The sequence below is a fragment of the Alosa sapidissima genome, chromosome 1 (genome assembly GCF_018492685.1).
Source record: "Alosa sapidissima isolate fAloSap1 chromosome 1, fAloSap1.pri, whole genome shotgun sequence".
Taxonomy (NCBI): domain Eukaryota; kingdom Metazoa; phylum Chordata; class Actinopteri; order Clupeiformes; family Clupeidae; genus Alosa; species Alosa sapidissima.
In genome coordinates this window covers 40,483,445-40,501,636 of record NC_055957.1, presented here as the reverse complement: position 1 = coordinate 40,501,636, position 18,192 = coordinate 40,483,445, and the positions used below count along the sequence as shown (strand labels likewise).

The 18,192-nt window shown below is 41.4% G+C and overlaps 2 protein-coding genes across 4 annotated transcripts; one reads left to right on the top strand and one right to left on the bottom strand.

Annotated features, from left to right (window-relative positions):
* The first annotated feature begins 115 nt into the window (after window positions 1-115).
* cisd2 (CDGSH iron sulfur domain 2) lies at window positions 116-5,494 on the top strand. Its single transcript, XM_042088611.1, has 3 exons — window positions 116-298; window positions 3,420-3,634; window positions 3,836-5,494. Exons 1-3 carry the CDS (start codon window positions 196-198, stop codon window positions 3,923-3,925), a joined length of 408 nt encoding a protein of 135 aa, XP_041944545.1. The 5' UTR covers window positions 116-195; the 3' UTR covers window positions 3,926-5,494.
* A 542-nt stretch (window positions 5,495-6,036) lies between these two features.
* si:dkey-162b23.4 (sodium/hydrogen exchanger 9B2) lies at window positions 6,037-18,167 on the bottom strand. Of its 3 annotated transcripts, none has more exons than XM_042088285.1 (13): window positions 18,046-18,167; window positions 16,828-17,013; window positions 16,171-16,372; window positions 15,761-15,931; window positions 14,499-14,641; window positions 14,000-14,127; window positions 12,864-13,039; window positions 11,984-12,090; window positions 11,108-11,257; window positions 9,791-9,899; window positions 9,501-9,637; window positions 7,567-7,753; window positions 6,037-7,087 (listed from the first exon to the last, which is right to left on the bottom strand). In XM_042088285.1, the coding sequence occupies exons 2-13, from the start codon at window positions 16,909-16,911 to the stop codon at window positions 7,032-7,034; spliced, it is 1,650 nt and encodes a 549-aa protein (XP_041944219.1). In that variant the 5' UTR covers window positions 16,912-17,013; window positions 18,046-18,167; the 3' UTR covers window positions 6,037-7,031. The 3 variants fall into 3 exon arrangements, with proteins under 3 accessions (XP_041944219.1, XP_041944236.1, XP_041944227.1); XM_042088302.1 differs by lacking the exon at window positions 18,046-18,167 and adding an exon at window positions 17,472-18,020 and having other exon boundaries at window positions 16,808-17,013; XM_042088293.1 differs by lacking the exon at window positions 18,046-18,167 and adding an exon at window positions 17,472-18,019.
* Window positions 18,168-18,192: the final 25 nt, after the last annotated feature.

Below are 18,192 nucleotides of genomic sequence, written 5' to 3'. Positions count from 1 at the left end.
TGCTCTTTCATTGGTCCAATTTTCCTGCGTACCGGTACGTAAACCGTTTCATATTCACTGTAACAAGTACGTCGGTCTACACTTTCACTTATGGGATATGGCTCAAAGGCTAGTGTTCGTTGTCAGAAGAAAACGTAATGACGTAGTACCTCAGGAAATAGCCAACTTCGTGTTACTTCAATCTCTTCATTCAAGATGGTGATAGAAACTATTTCTAGGATCATCAAAATCCAACTTCCACTCTACCTCAAAAAATTGCCGCTACCAGACACAATAGGGGATTTTGCTAGATTAACAGGTAAGCAAATACTTTGCTATGTTCAACATGCCATTGGGGACAATATCCTAGATAGCCTTGTCTGCCTGCTTGCTCTGATACTTAACAGCTAGCCTACGTTTTGGTATTGTAATGTGGCTTATTCATACATTCTTTTCTTTGTGCACTCATCTTGCACACAGGTCCCCTCCCCATGAGTAAATCGTTCGAAATCAATACGTTTAAAATTAAGGGGAGTGAAAAAAAAAGTTGACCAAACTTTCAAAATCTTCCCAGATAAGGCAGAAAGCTACCCAGGTCGGATGCAGGCTGCAGCTGTCTCGAGGACAAGGACAGTTCTGTGACTTTTTGCAAGGTTACAGTTTCGCGCGTCAGACGGCATCACTGTTGCTGTCCACTTCCATTGGGCTAGTAGCCAGTGTGTGGAAGCGAAATATATATATATATATATATGTGTTGTTAGGTCTATTAGTGTAATAATTTAGCTGGTTGTGGTTGCCTGTGGTTGCCTGTCCTAGGCCAACTAAACTTAGATACAGGCAAGAACCTAGTTAATGTTATTCCACTTAAATTGTGAGAATGGCCCCATATGTCATATCACAGGTTGGAGCAGGGATTACATTACAAACATACCTTTGTGGATAATGTACCAAATTGTGGTTTAAAAATCCTTACACCCCTCCCTGAGGTGGTGTATAACACAGACTAGGCTATACCATAGCGTGCCTCTGTACTAATTAGTGCAGTGCCTGTAAGAGCTGTGGGAGTGTTTTGCATGGGTAAGATTCAAAGTGTTGCCTGAGGAGAAGACTAGCCAGGTTAAAGATTCTGTGCTTTTCAGTGCTTTTAGTGTCTAGGCATTTGCATTTTGAGCTGTTGTCTATTTATTGTATGTTTGAGTTAGATCTGCCCTGTCAATAATTACCCAGAGGAACATTTATTGTCTTGAAAATGTATTTTATCTCATAAGAAATAAATAGCACTTACTGAGATATATAACTATTTTCTCCTAAACCAACTTAGGAGAAAATGTAGGCTATAAGAATAGACCTAGATTGATCGCTTAAAGCGATGGCAATTTCACCCTAGGGTCCTTTGCACCATGACCCCGAGCCAAACACCCTCCCAGAACCTGTTTTCCCTTGGTCGATCCCTGGTCGAGTAGCGCTGTCAGAAACTAATGAGTTTCTGCCGTCGTAATGGTACCAACTTTTATCTCGTAAATTACCCCACTAATAATGCCCTGAATGGTACGAAACGTCTACAGTAGCACAACTATGTACTTTACTCATAAAACGATGATCATTGAAAAGTTTGTAAATACACCAGGAGTTTATTTAAAGGAGAATTCCGGTGTGATATTGACCTAAAGTGTGTTGAAACATGATACCGAGTGTGAACGTATGTCTCATAGCCCATCTTGGCTTGTCCCCTGCACTCCAAAATCTGGCGCTAGTTAGCCGATGCTACCAACAGCTTTTTCAATGGTGGTGCTTCGGCATCGGGCTTCGGCATCGGGCTAGCATGGATTCCAGTTTCTTCCATTTCCACAGAATTATTTTTGGAATCTGATCCCTTATCATACCTGTTCATTCTTACTCGTCGCTCGACTTATCGTGACTAAATTCAAGATGGCTGCAAACGCTAAACTTCGTGAAGATACTGTCTGTATAAATCGTCTTGTAAGTAAACTACCAGTGCTTTTTCAAAGTTCTCAATGTCTCGTTTTACATGTCAGGGCCCTCGGAAGTCTACCAATGAAGTGTGGAGATACATTGAGCCTCGTAAATGGTGTAAAACAGTGATTTATTTTCATGGCTAGCCCGATGCCGAAGCACCACCATTGAAAAAGCTGTTGGTAGCATCTGCTAACTAGCGCCAGATTTTGGAGTGCAGGGGACAAGCCAAGATGGGCTATGACAGTGTTTCTCAAAGTGTGGTCCGGGGACCACTGGTGGTCCGCAAGCTATCCCAAGTGGTCCGTGGGCAGACGTGGTAAAATATAATATAGATGAGTTGTTTGCAATATTGAACCAACTTGTATGTAAATCCAAACAGTTCTGCAACACTGTGTAAGCTACGCCAGTTTAAATCATATTCCTCTGACTGAGTGAGTATGTCTATTGTGTAATATACTGTTGAAGTAGGTCTACTGTTTTTTATTTTTTAGCTAGGTGGTCCGTGAGGTTTCTATTTATTGGTTAAGTGGTCCTTGGTCTGAAAAAGTTTGAGAAACACTGGGCTATGAGACATACGTTCACACTCGGTGTCATGTTTCAACACACTAGGTCAATATCACACCGGAATTATCCTTTAAATAACACTTGCCTGATGGATGCTACTATCTACCGCTGCGTCGACGTTACTTCTGTGATTTGGGAAAAGCCCGTAAAAGTTTCGTATTAATTTACGAGATAAAAGTTGGTACCATTACGACTGCAGAAACTCATTAGTTTCTGACAGCGCTACTCGACCAGGGTTCGACCAAGGCTCGGGGTCATGGTGCAAAGGACCCTAGGGTGAAATTACTCCGAACCATCGCTTTAAGAGTGAGAGATCTCATTATTTTTCCCTTTGTTAGGAGTAAAATTTCCACATCTTTAAATGACATTTTAGACCACCACATAATTTTGAAATGTAGGGTAGGCCTACATTTATACTGATTCAGAGACGAGTGAAATAGCTTTCAAGCCAGCCAAACATTCTAATCAGCTATCCATCTTGGGTGCATGCTGTAAGAAAAAAAACGGACTCTCAGTCTGACACTGCAAATGCACTTTTCACTCCAGGTCTCCCCTCTCGGGGTAGCATTATGTTGGCCTGAATCTACACACTCTACAAACTGTGTTGCCCCTATCTGGACATAAAGATGTGTTAAAAACAATGGAAGTTGTGTGTGTGTGTGTGTGTGTGTGTGTGTTTTAACACATACGGTGTACACTCTTGAAACAAATAACAAAAGCAATGTGTTGAAAACAACAAAATTTGTGTTGTCCCTATCTGGATATAGAGATGTGTTTAAAAACAACATAACTTGTGTTGTTTACAACACATTCGTTTTAAGAGTGCATCAAAGCATAAGTTTCAGGATTTCATCTGTACCCTTTACACAAGACTGACTCCTGCCTCTCCCTCCCTCTAGTCTCTGAGTGGTTGCGACTGCTGCCACTCCTGGGCATTTTGGCCCTTTTGGGCTACCTGACCATCCGCCCCTTCCTTCCCAAGAAGAAGAAGCAGAAAGACAGCATCATCAACCTAAAAATCCAAAAGGAGAACCCACGAGTGGTCAATGAGATTGATATTGAGGACTTGAAGAGTACAAATGTTTGTTACTGCAGGTGTTGGCGGTCCAAAACAGTGAGTGAGATAGTATATAGAGATGCATTATTTGTTAGGAATGAAAATAGACTGACTTAAGTCAAAAGTCAAGTTCCCTGGTAATTAGGGAACAAAGACAACTGTAAGGCATGGCCTCGAGGGTGCATGGTAATGCTGCATGTGTTGTGTATGAAAGTCTTATCAGCATTTAATAGCCTGGTCTTGTTGTTCCTGTTTCAGTTTCCTGTTTGCGACAGATCACACATAAAGCACAATGAGCTGACGGGTGACAACGTGGGACCACTGGTACTGAAGAAAAAGATTCTATAATCCCTGGCTTTTGCTGCGTGGGAGAAAAGGCTCATCTCTCTCATGCAGACTCTAGATTTTTTTTCAAAGGTTTATAGTTATTTAGTGAAATATATTGTCCTTTTTAATGGGCTCTGTGCACTAGCTTATTTGAAGTCGGCAAACCAGTTTCCTGTTCTTTGACGTTGCTGTCAGCAAGCACCTGAAAACGTGTGCTCGCTGAAAATCCTTCCCCCCTTATTTTGTGCAGGCACTGAACGTAGGCTGGCATTTTTAGGAAAAAGGTGGAAGCAAAAATTGTATAATCTATATCGACTTGAAGCCAGGCAGAACGGCACACAGCAGTGCTCCTTAGAGCCGCCCATAGACATTTGACTCGCGTACATTGCATATGTGTATATGCATATTGCATATTACGTTTTGGTACAACTAAAGCACTCATCTTCAGGTGCTTGTTGACAGCCAAGTCAACAAACAGGAAGCTGGTTTGCCGACTTCAAGTGAGTCAGTGCAGAGAGCCCATACAGTGCCAATTGTGTTTGGGTTTAAATGTTAAGGGACACTTTCTTATTCTAAACAGTTTAAGAATAGATATGTGGGCCAAATAGATCTGTCCTCTTGATGTGTGATTTCCATGTGCCTTTTAACTTTTTACACATTTCTGTGAAAGTATGTCATTCTGTTATGCCTTAGTTACAATGTGCAATATTACTTCATGGGAAAAGAAAACAATAATTGAAAATCATAAATGTATAGTCAATGAATTAATTCAGTGATGCAATCAAGATATTCAGTCCTACTTGAAAGTCTAAATGACTGATCACTTCAGTTCCTGGGTCCTAAGCGCCACCATGATCGCACCCATCAGTAGTTCTTTTTTCCCTTCATTTTTCTCGCTTTTTTTTTTTTTAATTAACAGAGGTCTCCAAGATTATGTAGGCCATAGATATTACACCTGTTTCTCTATTGGCCTCTAGTGATGGTTGACCCCACCATGATGGCTGAGCTACTTACGTACGTTCTGGAGCCTAATGCGGTATCTAGCTTTCTCATATCTGATCTAGGCTACTGACAAACCCAGTTACTTCCAGCATGTTAGGGACCATTCTCACAAATGTGGCCTCTGCAATTTACATAGTGTGTCTTCTTTCAATCCACATCGTGTTAAGTCATTGTGAACTGTGTATGGTTTTCTCAGAATGTTCTCATAAGAAATCAAGTAATCTTACATCTAAAGCCTTAATGTGATTATTTTTTTTAAATGATCAGTCATTTACCAATTTTGCGCATTCCATGTAGTTTAACTACAACCAAGGAAAGTACCACAGACAACTTCAAATCCCATTATACAGTTTGTTCCCCATTTTCTTCTATTGCTGTTTTTGTGTTAGGAGTGAGGATTCAACTCATATTGCAAGCACCCATCTCTTCAGTAATAGCTGTAAGTTTCTAGAATGCCTTAAATAACTTAAATATTTTGTCACTCTCTAGCTAGGTGAATGCATTTCCTATGGTTATGATACTATGTAGATCAGATGTGCTCAATACTTTTGTAAAAATCAAAGATTGTATAAATATTTGCTTTTTTAATTAAGGTTTCAGACAATGCTCATTTCTGGAACATGGACAGAAACAAACGCCATTCACAAATATCCTATGTAATTTCCTATTCTTTCTGGCATACAGGCAAATATTTTCTCTGCATCTTAAATAATAACCAAGCCACCTACAATGTAACCTTCTAAGCAAGGTTATCTTTACATATCATTTGCATTTTCAGAATATTTGACATTGCAAATGTGCTTTCAAATGAGGAAGACAGGAGGGGGATTACCTTTGTAACCTGTGGATATGGAGTTCTTCCTTGTGTGCATGCAAATTCATATTTTTGGCAACCTACTAAATACAATGTCCATTACTTGCCAGTGTCCAAACACAGTTACTCATGAAATGGAGTTAGATAACAGGGTAGAGGCAATTTTTCTGTTTTAGGCTGCAGGCTCTATATCGATTCCATTTTATATTGCAATAATAACCGGCACGATAGTATCCAACCTGAAAAAAAAACATTTCTCTCACTACCTTCCTCGCCATTCCCCTGCAACTTAAAAAACAATATATACAAAATAGAATTCTCTCAAATGTAACTTTATTTTGTACTATAAATTTACAATCTTTAACACTTCTGTAGAATAGTGTTTTTGTAAACACTGAAAGCTCTATGACAGACAAGCCTCACGGTACAAAATAAATTAAAATCTATCACCACCACAGGAGTAAAATAAAACCATGAACATTCAATGCCAAGACAATAAAAGAGCAAATATATATATAGATATATATATATATATATATAAAAACATCTCAATTGACATATGAAACATGCATATTAAAATGCATGATAGAACGATTACCTGAACAACAATGCATAAAGGCCGCAATTAAACTCTGTCATGACCAAGATTCTGCTTTCCATTCAACATAAAATGTTGCAAACAAAGCATAATTGGACAAAATGGCTATTTTCCCTATTTTTTTTTATATTTATAAATACTGGCTTCTAAAATGTAATGTGTCCACTGTTCACTTCACCAATCGCTTCAGCTATTTTCATATAATCTTAATTGCATTAGAAGTCACTTTAACTCGACACTACAACCTAATCTTTAAACAAAATAATAAAACACATTTTTGGTATTAAGTACCATGCTCATATACCATGCCACTCTGTTAGTGTTGATATTGCACTCTCTGTGTATCTCGAAAGTTTTACATTTGATTTTCAAAAGTCAGACATATGTTGACAGAATATTGATTTGGTCTTGTGTGTGTTAGTAGACAGGTGCAGAGATGAGTATACAGTGGATTCATGGGATGAAGGACAGTGCCTAAGCCCTTTATGAAAAGTGTAAGCAGTAATTAACAGAGCTATAAATACACACATGATTCACCCGCTCCAGCAGCAGGTCAGCAAAAGCCCCATTCAAAGCAGGCGGGTAACCCCTGAAGAGGACTTGCTTTCCAAGATGTGCACTTGCTTCTTCCTCTGGTGTTATAGGTCACTTCTTCAATTACCAAACACCTCCCCCTTCCCTGGTTGTCCAGTGCAGTGGCAGTGATACGCACATCAGATGGCACTCTCATAGGTGACTGGGGTGTCTGTTGATTGTCTACCCCCCAGACCTGAAGCACAAAACAGACCAGACAAAAGACCAAGACTGCAAAATATGTATGTGATTGCGTGCCTCAACATGTCGGCACAATACATTTTGTGATGTTTGCTCTGCATGGGTGCCATTTAAGAGGTGGTAAATGTAATATGGTATATGCGGTCATTTTCATGTCATTAAGCAGGTTAAAGAGTGTTAAGCTATAGGTTATATTTTATGGACTATTCTTCTGCAAACCATGCAAACCATATGCCCTAGTTACTGTACATAGATACACACCACACACTCTGTGTAGTGTTGCATAGTGGACAGTGGGCAAAAGCCACAAGAGTATGATGTAGTTTAGTCTGACGTAATATTATGTTCAGATGTTAGGTGGGACAAAAGAAAAAAAGAAATAAAGGAACAGAAGAATGTGTAAAATACAAAAGACTTGTGTAAAACCCTATGTAAGCTCCACACATAAAGAAGCTCGGGAATAGGAGAGTTTACCCCAAGCTGAGGGGTTCTTGGGCTTCTGGAGGAGGTATGGTCCCATGAGGCCGATCAGGATGGCTCCGATGGGCGCCGTGATGAGGATGGAGAGTACTGCCACAGTTAGCACGTCCATGCCGTACTTCTCCAGTTCTGCATCCTGCTTTTTGCGAGCCATGTCCAGTGCCGTGGACCCAATAGCTGCCTGCATGCACAGCAATAGATCTGCCTTTACCTTACATGGTCATTGTCTGACTGATTATTTTCATCTTCACATCATATTTAAACAAACACACATATAGTACATAATATACACATACATTACAAACACACATATAGTACATAATATACACATACATTACATGTGTAATACTGTCTTACAGGACAACTTAGAAATCGTCCTGGTATGTCATGATGACCGTGTCATCACACCCATGAAGAGCATGATCTTGCTGTTTGGTGTGAGTGTGACAGCATATTTTGCCAGTACATGCGCACTGTGGCCAGAGCGAAGTCAGACGCACAAAGTGGGCAGAGTCGGGCCGAAGTTAAAGGACAATTCTGGCGCAAAATGAACCTAGGGGTTAATAACATGTGTACCGAGTTCGACCGTTCTCTGGGATTTGTTTTCATGCTAGTCGAATGACCAGTTTTATTGCAAACTGCTTATTAGCGTTTAACACTAGCCTTTGGGGCACACGTACAGTAAAAAGTAATCTCTATTTCTATACCACTAACAAGGCTCAAAATAGCACCAAACTTACACGGTAGCATAATGAGGGTCTCTACATGTAAACCGAAGCATTGAGAACTTTGTAAGTGTACAGACAGTTTATTAAAAAGAAACAAATTACTGTTCACATACAGGCAGGCGCTGGGACGTGAAGTGAATCTCGCGTGAAACGTTGTTGCCGAAAAAAAGCACTGACCGCAACAGGAGACAAGACATCGAGGATGAACCCTTTCGGGTTTGATGGACGTCCTTATCTTTTCAAGCCGGAATATACCGACGAAGAGCTGCGGGAGCTCTGTGAAAGGCCTACCAGAGAGAGAGCTTGTAGCCAATGCCGCAACACAGCCTCGCACTTCTGGAAACTGGTGGTGTACCTGCGGACATTGTGAAGCTAGACCACCGAAGAGGAGTGCCTTTGTTGCATGGAGTGGGAACTGTTGCGTCGTGACACCCAAGAGACACAGTGTTGAGTCTGAAGATTTCCCCTCATTGATAAACAGGGCTGTAGTTGAAACTTTTTTCCATGTCCCGAAAAGAAATTGGAGGCGCGATCCATACCAGAGGGACCAGATGGACAGTTATCCACTAAGTAAGTACATTAGACAAGTTATGTTACATCGGAGCTATTACTTCTGATAGGCTTATATTGAGCAACTTACATTTGATTTTAGTTCACATCGCCTGCCTGTATATGTGAACCAGACGTGAACGGTAATGTGTTTCTTTTTAATAAACTGCCTGTACACTTACAAAGTTCTCAAAGCTTCGGTTTACATGTAGAGACCCTCATTATGCTACCATGTAAGTGTGGTGCTATTTTAAAGTGTTAGTGGTATAGAAATAGCGATTTCTTTTTACTGTACCTGTGCCCCGAAGGCTAGCGTTAAACGCTAATAAGCGGTTTGCAATAAAACTGGTCACATTCGACTAGCATGAAAACAAATCCCAGCGAACGGTCGAACTCGGTACACATGTGTTATTAACCCCTAGGTTCATTTTGTGCCGGAATTGTCCTTTAATTAATAAAAGATAGATAGATCAGAATATAACACTAGTTGTATATGATTGGTTAATTTCACTTCACCGGAGAGGTCTCGCCCATTTCAGTGTCCCCACCTTCCCGTAGCTTCCCGCTACCTATATCGCCGGCGAACTCGGGCCCTTTAACTTAAATGTAAACCAGGGTTACTTAGTCTAATGTATAACATCCCATAATTACCTGCACTGTAGCTTTGGGCATCCAAGCTATTGCAATGAATATTTTCTCTTTGAAATTGAAGCCGGCACACATCACCATGACAAATGTGAAGAGAAGACGAATAGCCAGTGCAATAATAAGAGCAGCAATACCTAAACCTGTGGGTGGCAGACAGAGAGGGAGAGACATTGAGGACCATGAGTACTGTGTGAGGAGAAGGAAGACTTCTGTCTCAGTTCATCGATCAGTTAGACTGTAACTTTTGGAGCTTTAAGTACCCCCTGAGGCCACACAGAGGCACAGATGCTTACCCACAGTGTGGCCATCTAGTTCCGAGAAGGTCATCTCAGCTCCTATGAGACCAAAGAGCAGGGGCTGGAAGATGTCCCAAGCCCTTCCCACTATCTCCTCAACAGGAACCTAGAAAGAGAGACAGTGCAGTGTGAATCAGCAGGGGGGTTATGGGACTTCCTGTGCCCCTCACTCACCAACACTTTATTTTTTAGAGCAGTCCACTCAGTCACAGCAGTAGGCTGACAGGATTTCATCTGAACACTCCAAACTGTTGAACCCTGAATGTATGAGCTTATAAAATATAAACATTAATTTGTCCCTTTGTCTGTAAAGATGATCAATGGGCAACTCCTGCAGAATGGTCCAGAGGTCCTAAGATAACTGCAGGTGTTTGAGTGTGTAGAATCAAGCATGAGGGAGGTGTGGCTATGCAAGAGTGGATGTACTGCTATACTGTACTGAGTATAGCTGCGTTGAGTTTGTGGAACTATGTAAGAGAGCGACATGTGAATGTAATTCATGCTACCTCTTTAGTTGTGTTGTATTTAAGGTGTTTTCATTGTAGTGTTACTGTGATCTTATGTCAGAGGGTTGGTTGCAAATGTGTGTCTAATTATGATCTATTTATTGTGCTCTGTCATTATTATGTCTTGTCTGTAATATCTGTTTAATACAACCAATCCCTTTATCTATCAAAATCCATTTTTTCCTAAATAAAGTAACATTGACCTTGACTTTGAATTACATAGACCACATAAACCCAAACAGCAACTTAATTGACACAATAGACACTATCAATATCACCACCAATATCAGGGCAACTGATTTGATCTGCATTGGTAACAGATTGGTATTGTGTTCTTAATCAATTACAAAACAAAAGGGGTCAGTTGGGTTATACAACAAAAAAGTCTTGGCATTGAGAGCCATAGTATCTGTTACACTAAGTGACTCACTACACAGCAAATACATACAAGTCATCCAGGTAAGTTTCATTTAAGCATAGTGGAGAATATTACTTGAGCTTAAAACACCTCCTAATAACGGAACATATCTAACAGCAGCAGACAAGCAGATGGGTGCTAACTTTTAACAGATGTGACAACAGTGACCCTTGCTGGCAGATTACACTAAAAAGGCCGATGGGTTGTGGTGAAGTTGTTGAGAGAGAGAGAGAGAGAGAGAGAGAGAGAGAGAGAGAGAGAGAGAGAGAGAGAGAGACAGGAAGCCTCAACGTGGTTTGCATCTAGCTGTCTATTTTTATTTTTCACCGCTGGGTTCCATCAGTGAGGTTCATAAACACAAACACACATACACAGTGGGGGAAAGCTGACCTTTGACTCCTTCCAGCCCACTCCTGCCACGAAGGCCAGCACTAGTGTACACAGGCCCCCCGAGCCAGGGAAGTTGGCCACGTTACTGCCAAACACACCAAACACAGACAGGCCCAGCACCAAGAAGGAGCGCTTCATCACCACTTGTTTCTAGATCAGAGTAAAGAGGGTCAGACACAACACATAGTTATACCTATGCCTGCATATTCATAAGTTTGTTATACATTTGGCACTACACCAAAGCAATGACAAACAGCAAGGAGGCATACATAAAATCAGATGTTTTTTTTTCACCCATGTCCAGATCCTGGTATCTGTGCTAGGCCTCTTTTACACCTTGACAATCAAGACATCCCAACACTATACTGCATGCATTAAACACATTTGGTTCCAAACTGTATTTAGAAGTGATCAGAAAAAGATGAACAAATGCAAACTGGCATACAGTAATAGCAAATATTGTTATGGACATAGCCATACATGTTTTGGAGAGCTAGGTGCATTTCATCATGGATATCATGAAATATTTGCCAATGAATTTGTGAAGACAAGACATTCCTTGGATGTCCAATGTGCTTGGAAAACAACCTTCACCTGCACTACAATTAGAGTAGCTTTTCCTAAGCTTTTCCTATATGTGTTATAGATGAGCTCTAATGATGCAGCTGTGAGACAGGAAATGATCATGACATACACATGCCAATTTAATGTTTTTCATGGAGGAGTTACTGCAAATGGATCTTCATCAGGGCACACAATACACCCAAATCTGAGACACAACAGGAATGGCAGCCAGTTAAATCCACACACGTCATGCATCTTAATGGGAACCATTAAAAGGCTCTAGGTTATCATCGGCTCCACTAACTTCCTCACCTGGTCTTTGCTGGGAAAGTACTGCAGGAAGAAGCCCAGGAGAATTCCCACCACCATACCACCCAACACCTCTAATACGCCCCGCACCAGGTTAAACCAGGCGGCCCCTTCAGCAAAACAAACATCACAATTACTATAATGACAAATACCTTCTTAAATCCTACCTAGAACAAAATGTGCACAAAATATGATCTATAGTTTAAAACATTAAAGCGTAACTCTCACCAAAATGCAACCTAGGCATTTTTAAGATTGACCATATTGCCATTTTCGGGTCAAATGCGATCAACTTTGGCAGTGTTTTTTTCCGCTCACCGTCACCTTGCCAAAACCTTTTGTTTTAGTAAACTCAATGTTCTCAACAATGTTCTCAATGCTCGAGATCATGTGTAGAGACCCTGGTGACACTTTGAGCAAAGTTTCATGTTATGTCAAGCCTTCATAGTGTTTTAAAAATAGCGATCAATCAGTACGGATCAGATGCAATCAGTATGATCGCATCAAAATAGTAGTGCCCGTAGCACTCCCATTCAAAAGGCCATTTGACCCGAAAATGATAAGATCAATCTTAAAAGTGGCACATCCGTCTTTTTAAACAAAAGTTTGACTTGAGTACATTCACAAAAATACCCTAGGTTGCACTTTGGCGAGAGTTACGCTATAAGGAGCTATGATCAGACTACGCTGACTCTCCTTTTGATCTGATAGTGCTCATTCACCCGTAGCAACATTGCAAAAACACACATTGCTGACCTAAGCTGACCAAGCCTGGCAATGAACATTTACTGACATATGTGCTGACATATTAAAGACTGATAGCTAATACAAGATCTGTTTTCTGGTTTGCCCCAGTGGTGGTGGTTGTGGTTTATTATTGTACCTGTAGCTGACACCATGCCCAGGCAAGTGGTGAAGCCGGTGATGGCCAGGATGTCATCGAAGCTGCCCGCAGCCATGAGGAGGGTGGGTATGCCCTGCTCCACGCCGTAGCCGTCCTTCTGCAGCAACAGCATGGAGGGCACTACCACCGCGGGGGAAACCGCGGCCAACACAAACCTGCCACACAACAACACACCATCGCTGGGTCAGCAGCAGTAGCGTTCACATAAAACAAACCTGAAGTAAGAATGTAATAAAAGCATACAGTGAAACATCAGTTTATGCATTGTTTTTGCACATTTTAATATAGAATTCAACAGCATTCTTTTAGACCAGTGGTCCCCAAACTTTTTCTTCCGAGGGCCAGCTCAAAATGCCTGGCTCTAAGAGAGGGCCAGAGACTCGGAGTATATCAGTAACCATAAATAGCTTAGTGCTGTGAAGTTGAATATTCCATTACATTTAATCATAGGCTACTGTAATACCCTTGCTAGCTGTGTTTATATTGCCATCATGCCATATCAGTGTAAAATGTAGCTCAAATGAAATATTCAAAATGTGTGAACTCTGAACTCTTTGCATACACAGCTCAAATTGTGAACAAGCAATATCCTACAAATAATTTAAAGTTCTCAAACTATGGGAGTTTTATGAAGTGCTGGCAAAAACATCTGAAATGACCACTTTCACTCACCTGATGAGAACTTTGTGAATTGTGAATTTGTATGAACATTTGAACGAGTGGATACAAAATAGAAATAATTATCCCAGAAAGTCCCAGAAATATCACTTGAATAGAAGTTAGTTAGTTATTAGCAATTCATTGATAAACGTTTAGAATACTTTGAGCACTGATACAGTCAGCATAGGCCTCTTACATTGTTTGCAAGTAGGCCTACATTTCATTCCGTTTTCGATGGCAAACGCGAAACAGCGCCAAAACAACCACCAGTTGCTATAGAGAATGAATGGGGGAATTACGGAGGTTATAGTTTGACGATGTCATACTCCCATGCGGGGCAGATGCTATATACCACGGACATGTTTTGGGAGGCCATCCAAAATGAGGTGGCGGGCCCTAGTTTGGGGACCACTGTTTTAGACTAACAATAATTATTTAAATGTAATTTTCAGTACCCCAGTATGAAGCCCCAGACCCAGGGCAGACCCATGATGAAGTGTGAGGCCACAGCTATAGTAGCGGCCTCGATCAGACAGGGCCCGATGCCCACCCGCATACACACTCCCTTCAGCTTTTTCAGAGCCTGAGGACAGAACAGAGCAAGCTGACTATTAGACCGTTCAGCAGCACAGAAGTTTGAATCGCACGGGATCATAAACACAAGGCTGCGTCAGGAAACTACAAATCAAATTGTATGGAAAGAGAAACCAAATAAGATTCTAGCCTCCGGTAGTTATGTGCAGTCCTGAAATAAAGACTACATGCATGAGGAACACACAAGTGATTTATAAAATAAATCTGTCAAGAAACCCTACAGGTCAAATTGTATGAATGGAGCAACAACAACAAAAGATTCCAGTCTCATGTAGTTGTGCAGTCCTGAAATAAAGATAACATACAGGAGGAATGAAAAAGTATTTTATAAAAGAAAAGAGTGAATGAAAATGGACATACTGATCCATCTAGGCCTAGCCCAGCTCTGGCCAGAATGACCGCGAGGGCGATTGTCCTTAGTGCAGCCGACCAGTCTTTGTCGATTTTGACGGCGTCAGTGACCACAGGGATGTTCCTGAGGAGGATACCTGCTAGCAGCATGCCTGGAGAGCAAGAAGAGAGTGGCCGGCCGGTGAGAAAACAGTCATGTGGAGTGTTTAGTGTTTCAGAACATTCCCATGACACTGGGAAGTCCTGCTCGGATATCTCCCCCCACAGCCACAGGCTGCCAAAGAAAGCACACTGACTCTAAGAGAGGTGTTTGTAGTGAAAGCACAATTCTACTGTATGATTGAGAACTTTTTTTAAGGACATCATATAATAATACTGTACTATCCACAGAAATATCAGATTGACTGGAGGACAACTACAGTACAAAGAGAGGACAATCATTGGTTAACCATGGAGATTGTGTGTGGGAACAACTGTGAACTTTTACAAAAGTAATAGCTCTTAGTCAAGAACCAAAATCCAATGAAAGATTCTTGCCAGCTTCGCCTTTCTTTACTACTGTAACCCTGGGTTACAGCCCAACAAAGCCCCAAAGCTGGTCAAATCAGGGGCGGCCCATGGAATGTTAAATGAGAACACTTTTTTTTCAATGTCAGGTAAGAACACATCAGACAGAATTACAAGAGCTCAAGGAGCCTCACTATCTTGTATCACTGAAGTGAAGTATTTCCTGAACATCACAGAATATCATAACTGATTAACTCTTATTTTACACAATACCGTTGAGCCCTAGGGGCACATAGTACCGCCTGTTTGCCAAGCAATAAAGGCATGACTTAGCAAAATAGTCTGATTAAGTCTGAAAAGTCTGATAATGCCTCTGTACCAAGGACATTTAGTGTGGCTAAGGCAAAACGTCCAATCAGGTCAAGTAAAACAGAGTAGCCATTTGGATTAAAACAGGTATGTCAAGTGAAAGTGAATATTAATGATATTGTTTAAAAAAGTAAAGACTGAAAAGATCAATCACACCCTTTAAACACACACACACACACACACACTTGTCTGTACATGCTGGTACAAACAGATACAGTGGGGTGTACAGTAAACAAAGACATCAGTGGCGCGGGCACACACACACACGCACACACTGGGAAATGACTTGACAAATCTGACAATTATTCCTCTGATAAGAATCATTGTAATCTTTGATTTCTGAATTAAGTGCGGCTGGTAGAAAGGAAATATTCCGGAAGTGATAAGGAACCTACCCAGCAAAGGAGGGAAGGGAGGTAGTTTAGGGAGGCGGATGAGTCCCGTCAGTCTGCCAGCAATGACCGCACAAATGAAGAGCACCACGATGCCAAACAGGTTGCCCCCAGGTTCGCACTCCTTCACCGTGATGGACCATACCACCCCAAAAAGAACGCCCGCCATGGTCACTGTGGGCAACGGAAAATATACTATAAGTATAGCTTAAAGCATTTGAAGTCTGTTAACTACGCAATGAAAGCGCTAGAGGCTTCAGTTTAGTGGCAGATTCAATTCCATGTCAACAATAGACAATATGACCTAAATGAGGTCCTTCAGAATTTTTCATTAACTCCAGAATACAGAGCACTGAAATGGCTACAACAAATCTGAAGGCTGCATCGATCACCACCACAGCCTCCCAACTGACCTTTGGTTATGAGGGCAGCGATGATGCCCCTGGGGGGCCATAGCATCTGCAGCCTTTCGCAGCATTTGTCTGGTGGGTCGGTGTTGGTGCCTGCGTCTACCGAAGACACAGGCGGCGGGATGAAGACGGTCTCCTCGGTTACGCTGGGGCTCTCTGAGCGCTTTGGTACCACCTGGAGCATTTGATCAACGTTGAGGTGTGACTGGCGAAGGAACACAAGAGCACAACAGGGAGTTTAAACAATAACTCAGACAGGTGGCACCAGTAAGCAGCATTCAAGAGAGTGGGTACTCTGGTACGGAAACAGTGCTCCTAGAAAATGTAAATGTAGTCTATTCTTATCAGAACATTAGTCAATGAAATGGGCTGTCTGGCTTCAAGCCCCCACATTCGCAATGTTGACTCTGGGATTAGTCATACTACAGCTTCCGACATGGCAATAACCACGTGGCGAACATAGATTGTGCAAATGAACCCTGGGCATTTTAGTGAGAGAAAGAAAAAATGCACGTGTTGCTAAACATCAATGAAGACACTGCTTTCAAAACATACAATGATACAAACATGTTCACACATTAATTTGTTGTAACATTCACTTTGCATCAAATACAAGTATTTTTACAGACTGTCAACGCACCTTTAAACACAATTTCGTACCTCGGCATGATTGCATGTGGGGCTAGCTCCTTCTTCGGTCGCCTGGGATATTGCTGAGTGTGGTCTTGAATAGGTACCTTCCATGGCATAGCAGATTTAACTGTAACTTACTCTCAGTGTGACTGACCATCGGTGCGCTCCACTCGAGATATCTGGACCTGGCTTACTTCCAAAGGCGTCACCTGACTAGGAAAGTTTGTGAATTTAGACATGACGATGAAAACCTGCAGCTTCATCAGGTTGTAAAGTTCCGTTTGAGCCTATTCACTTAGAACTACCGCTTTGCTTTAAACTCTAACGATGGGCTATGCTAAATTGTTTATGAAATGTGTGCCCAAAACATCTACCCTGGAAATCCAGAGTTCCGAGAGCACTGGATTTCCAGGCTACAAAACGTCCACAATGATGACAGCTATATAATCAGCAGATTTGACAGATTTAAAAATATGAGAAACAGCATTTGCAAATCAAGAATCGTCATAGTCACAGATAAGATAACGTTAGTCATAGCACAGAATAGGTCAGGTTGAACAACCTGTCTGAAGGTGAATTGTAGGATATCGCGATTGGTTCACGTGAGCTAACAGCATTACCATTTGTTGTACAATAAAAACACTAACGTTAACGTTTGGTTACAAACCTACCAAGAGATTACTTGAGTCGTTTCGAGGTTTAATCCAAGTCAAGTGACATTCCAAAAGTGGCCATCTCTTATGAATAGGCGGGCATATTAACAAAGAAACAGCTAATTGAGACAGTTAAGCAGGCAACCACTAGTTAATCCCATTTTGACGAGACCACACACTAATCAACACTCGTCTTGATTCAACATATGGCACATTAGCACAGAGTGCCATATGGTCTTACTAAGACTCTCAGTGTACACAGCTTACATCTAGCTATCATGTAACTTCAATGTTACTACAACTTGCCATAGCTAACCATTATCTGTGGCGTGTGGTTCAACGTCACGAGACAAAAATAGGATATACATTCACACTTGAAGTAATAACCAAGAATGAGTTTCCAAATCCCTAACGTTACAGTGAGAATGACAACAACTAACGTTTAGCTGCTAACTTAATTTGCTCATCCTTTCCAAATCCCCGCCGTGCGTCTAGTTAGGGACTGCCTCACGTGGTTAGAACGTCTGATTGCCTAAGATAAATGCAGTCAAGCTATTGTCTTACAAGACCGTAATTTTATTAATTTACTCACCTCGCGACACAATAGCGAAACCTGGTCCGTGTGCGGGTGGCAGATCCGCACAGCGATTGTTCAAAACGACAACCAAATGACTGGAGATCCCACTCAAAGAGAGGATTAACGATGCCCGACTAAATATTAACACGGAGTTTGAAAGCA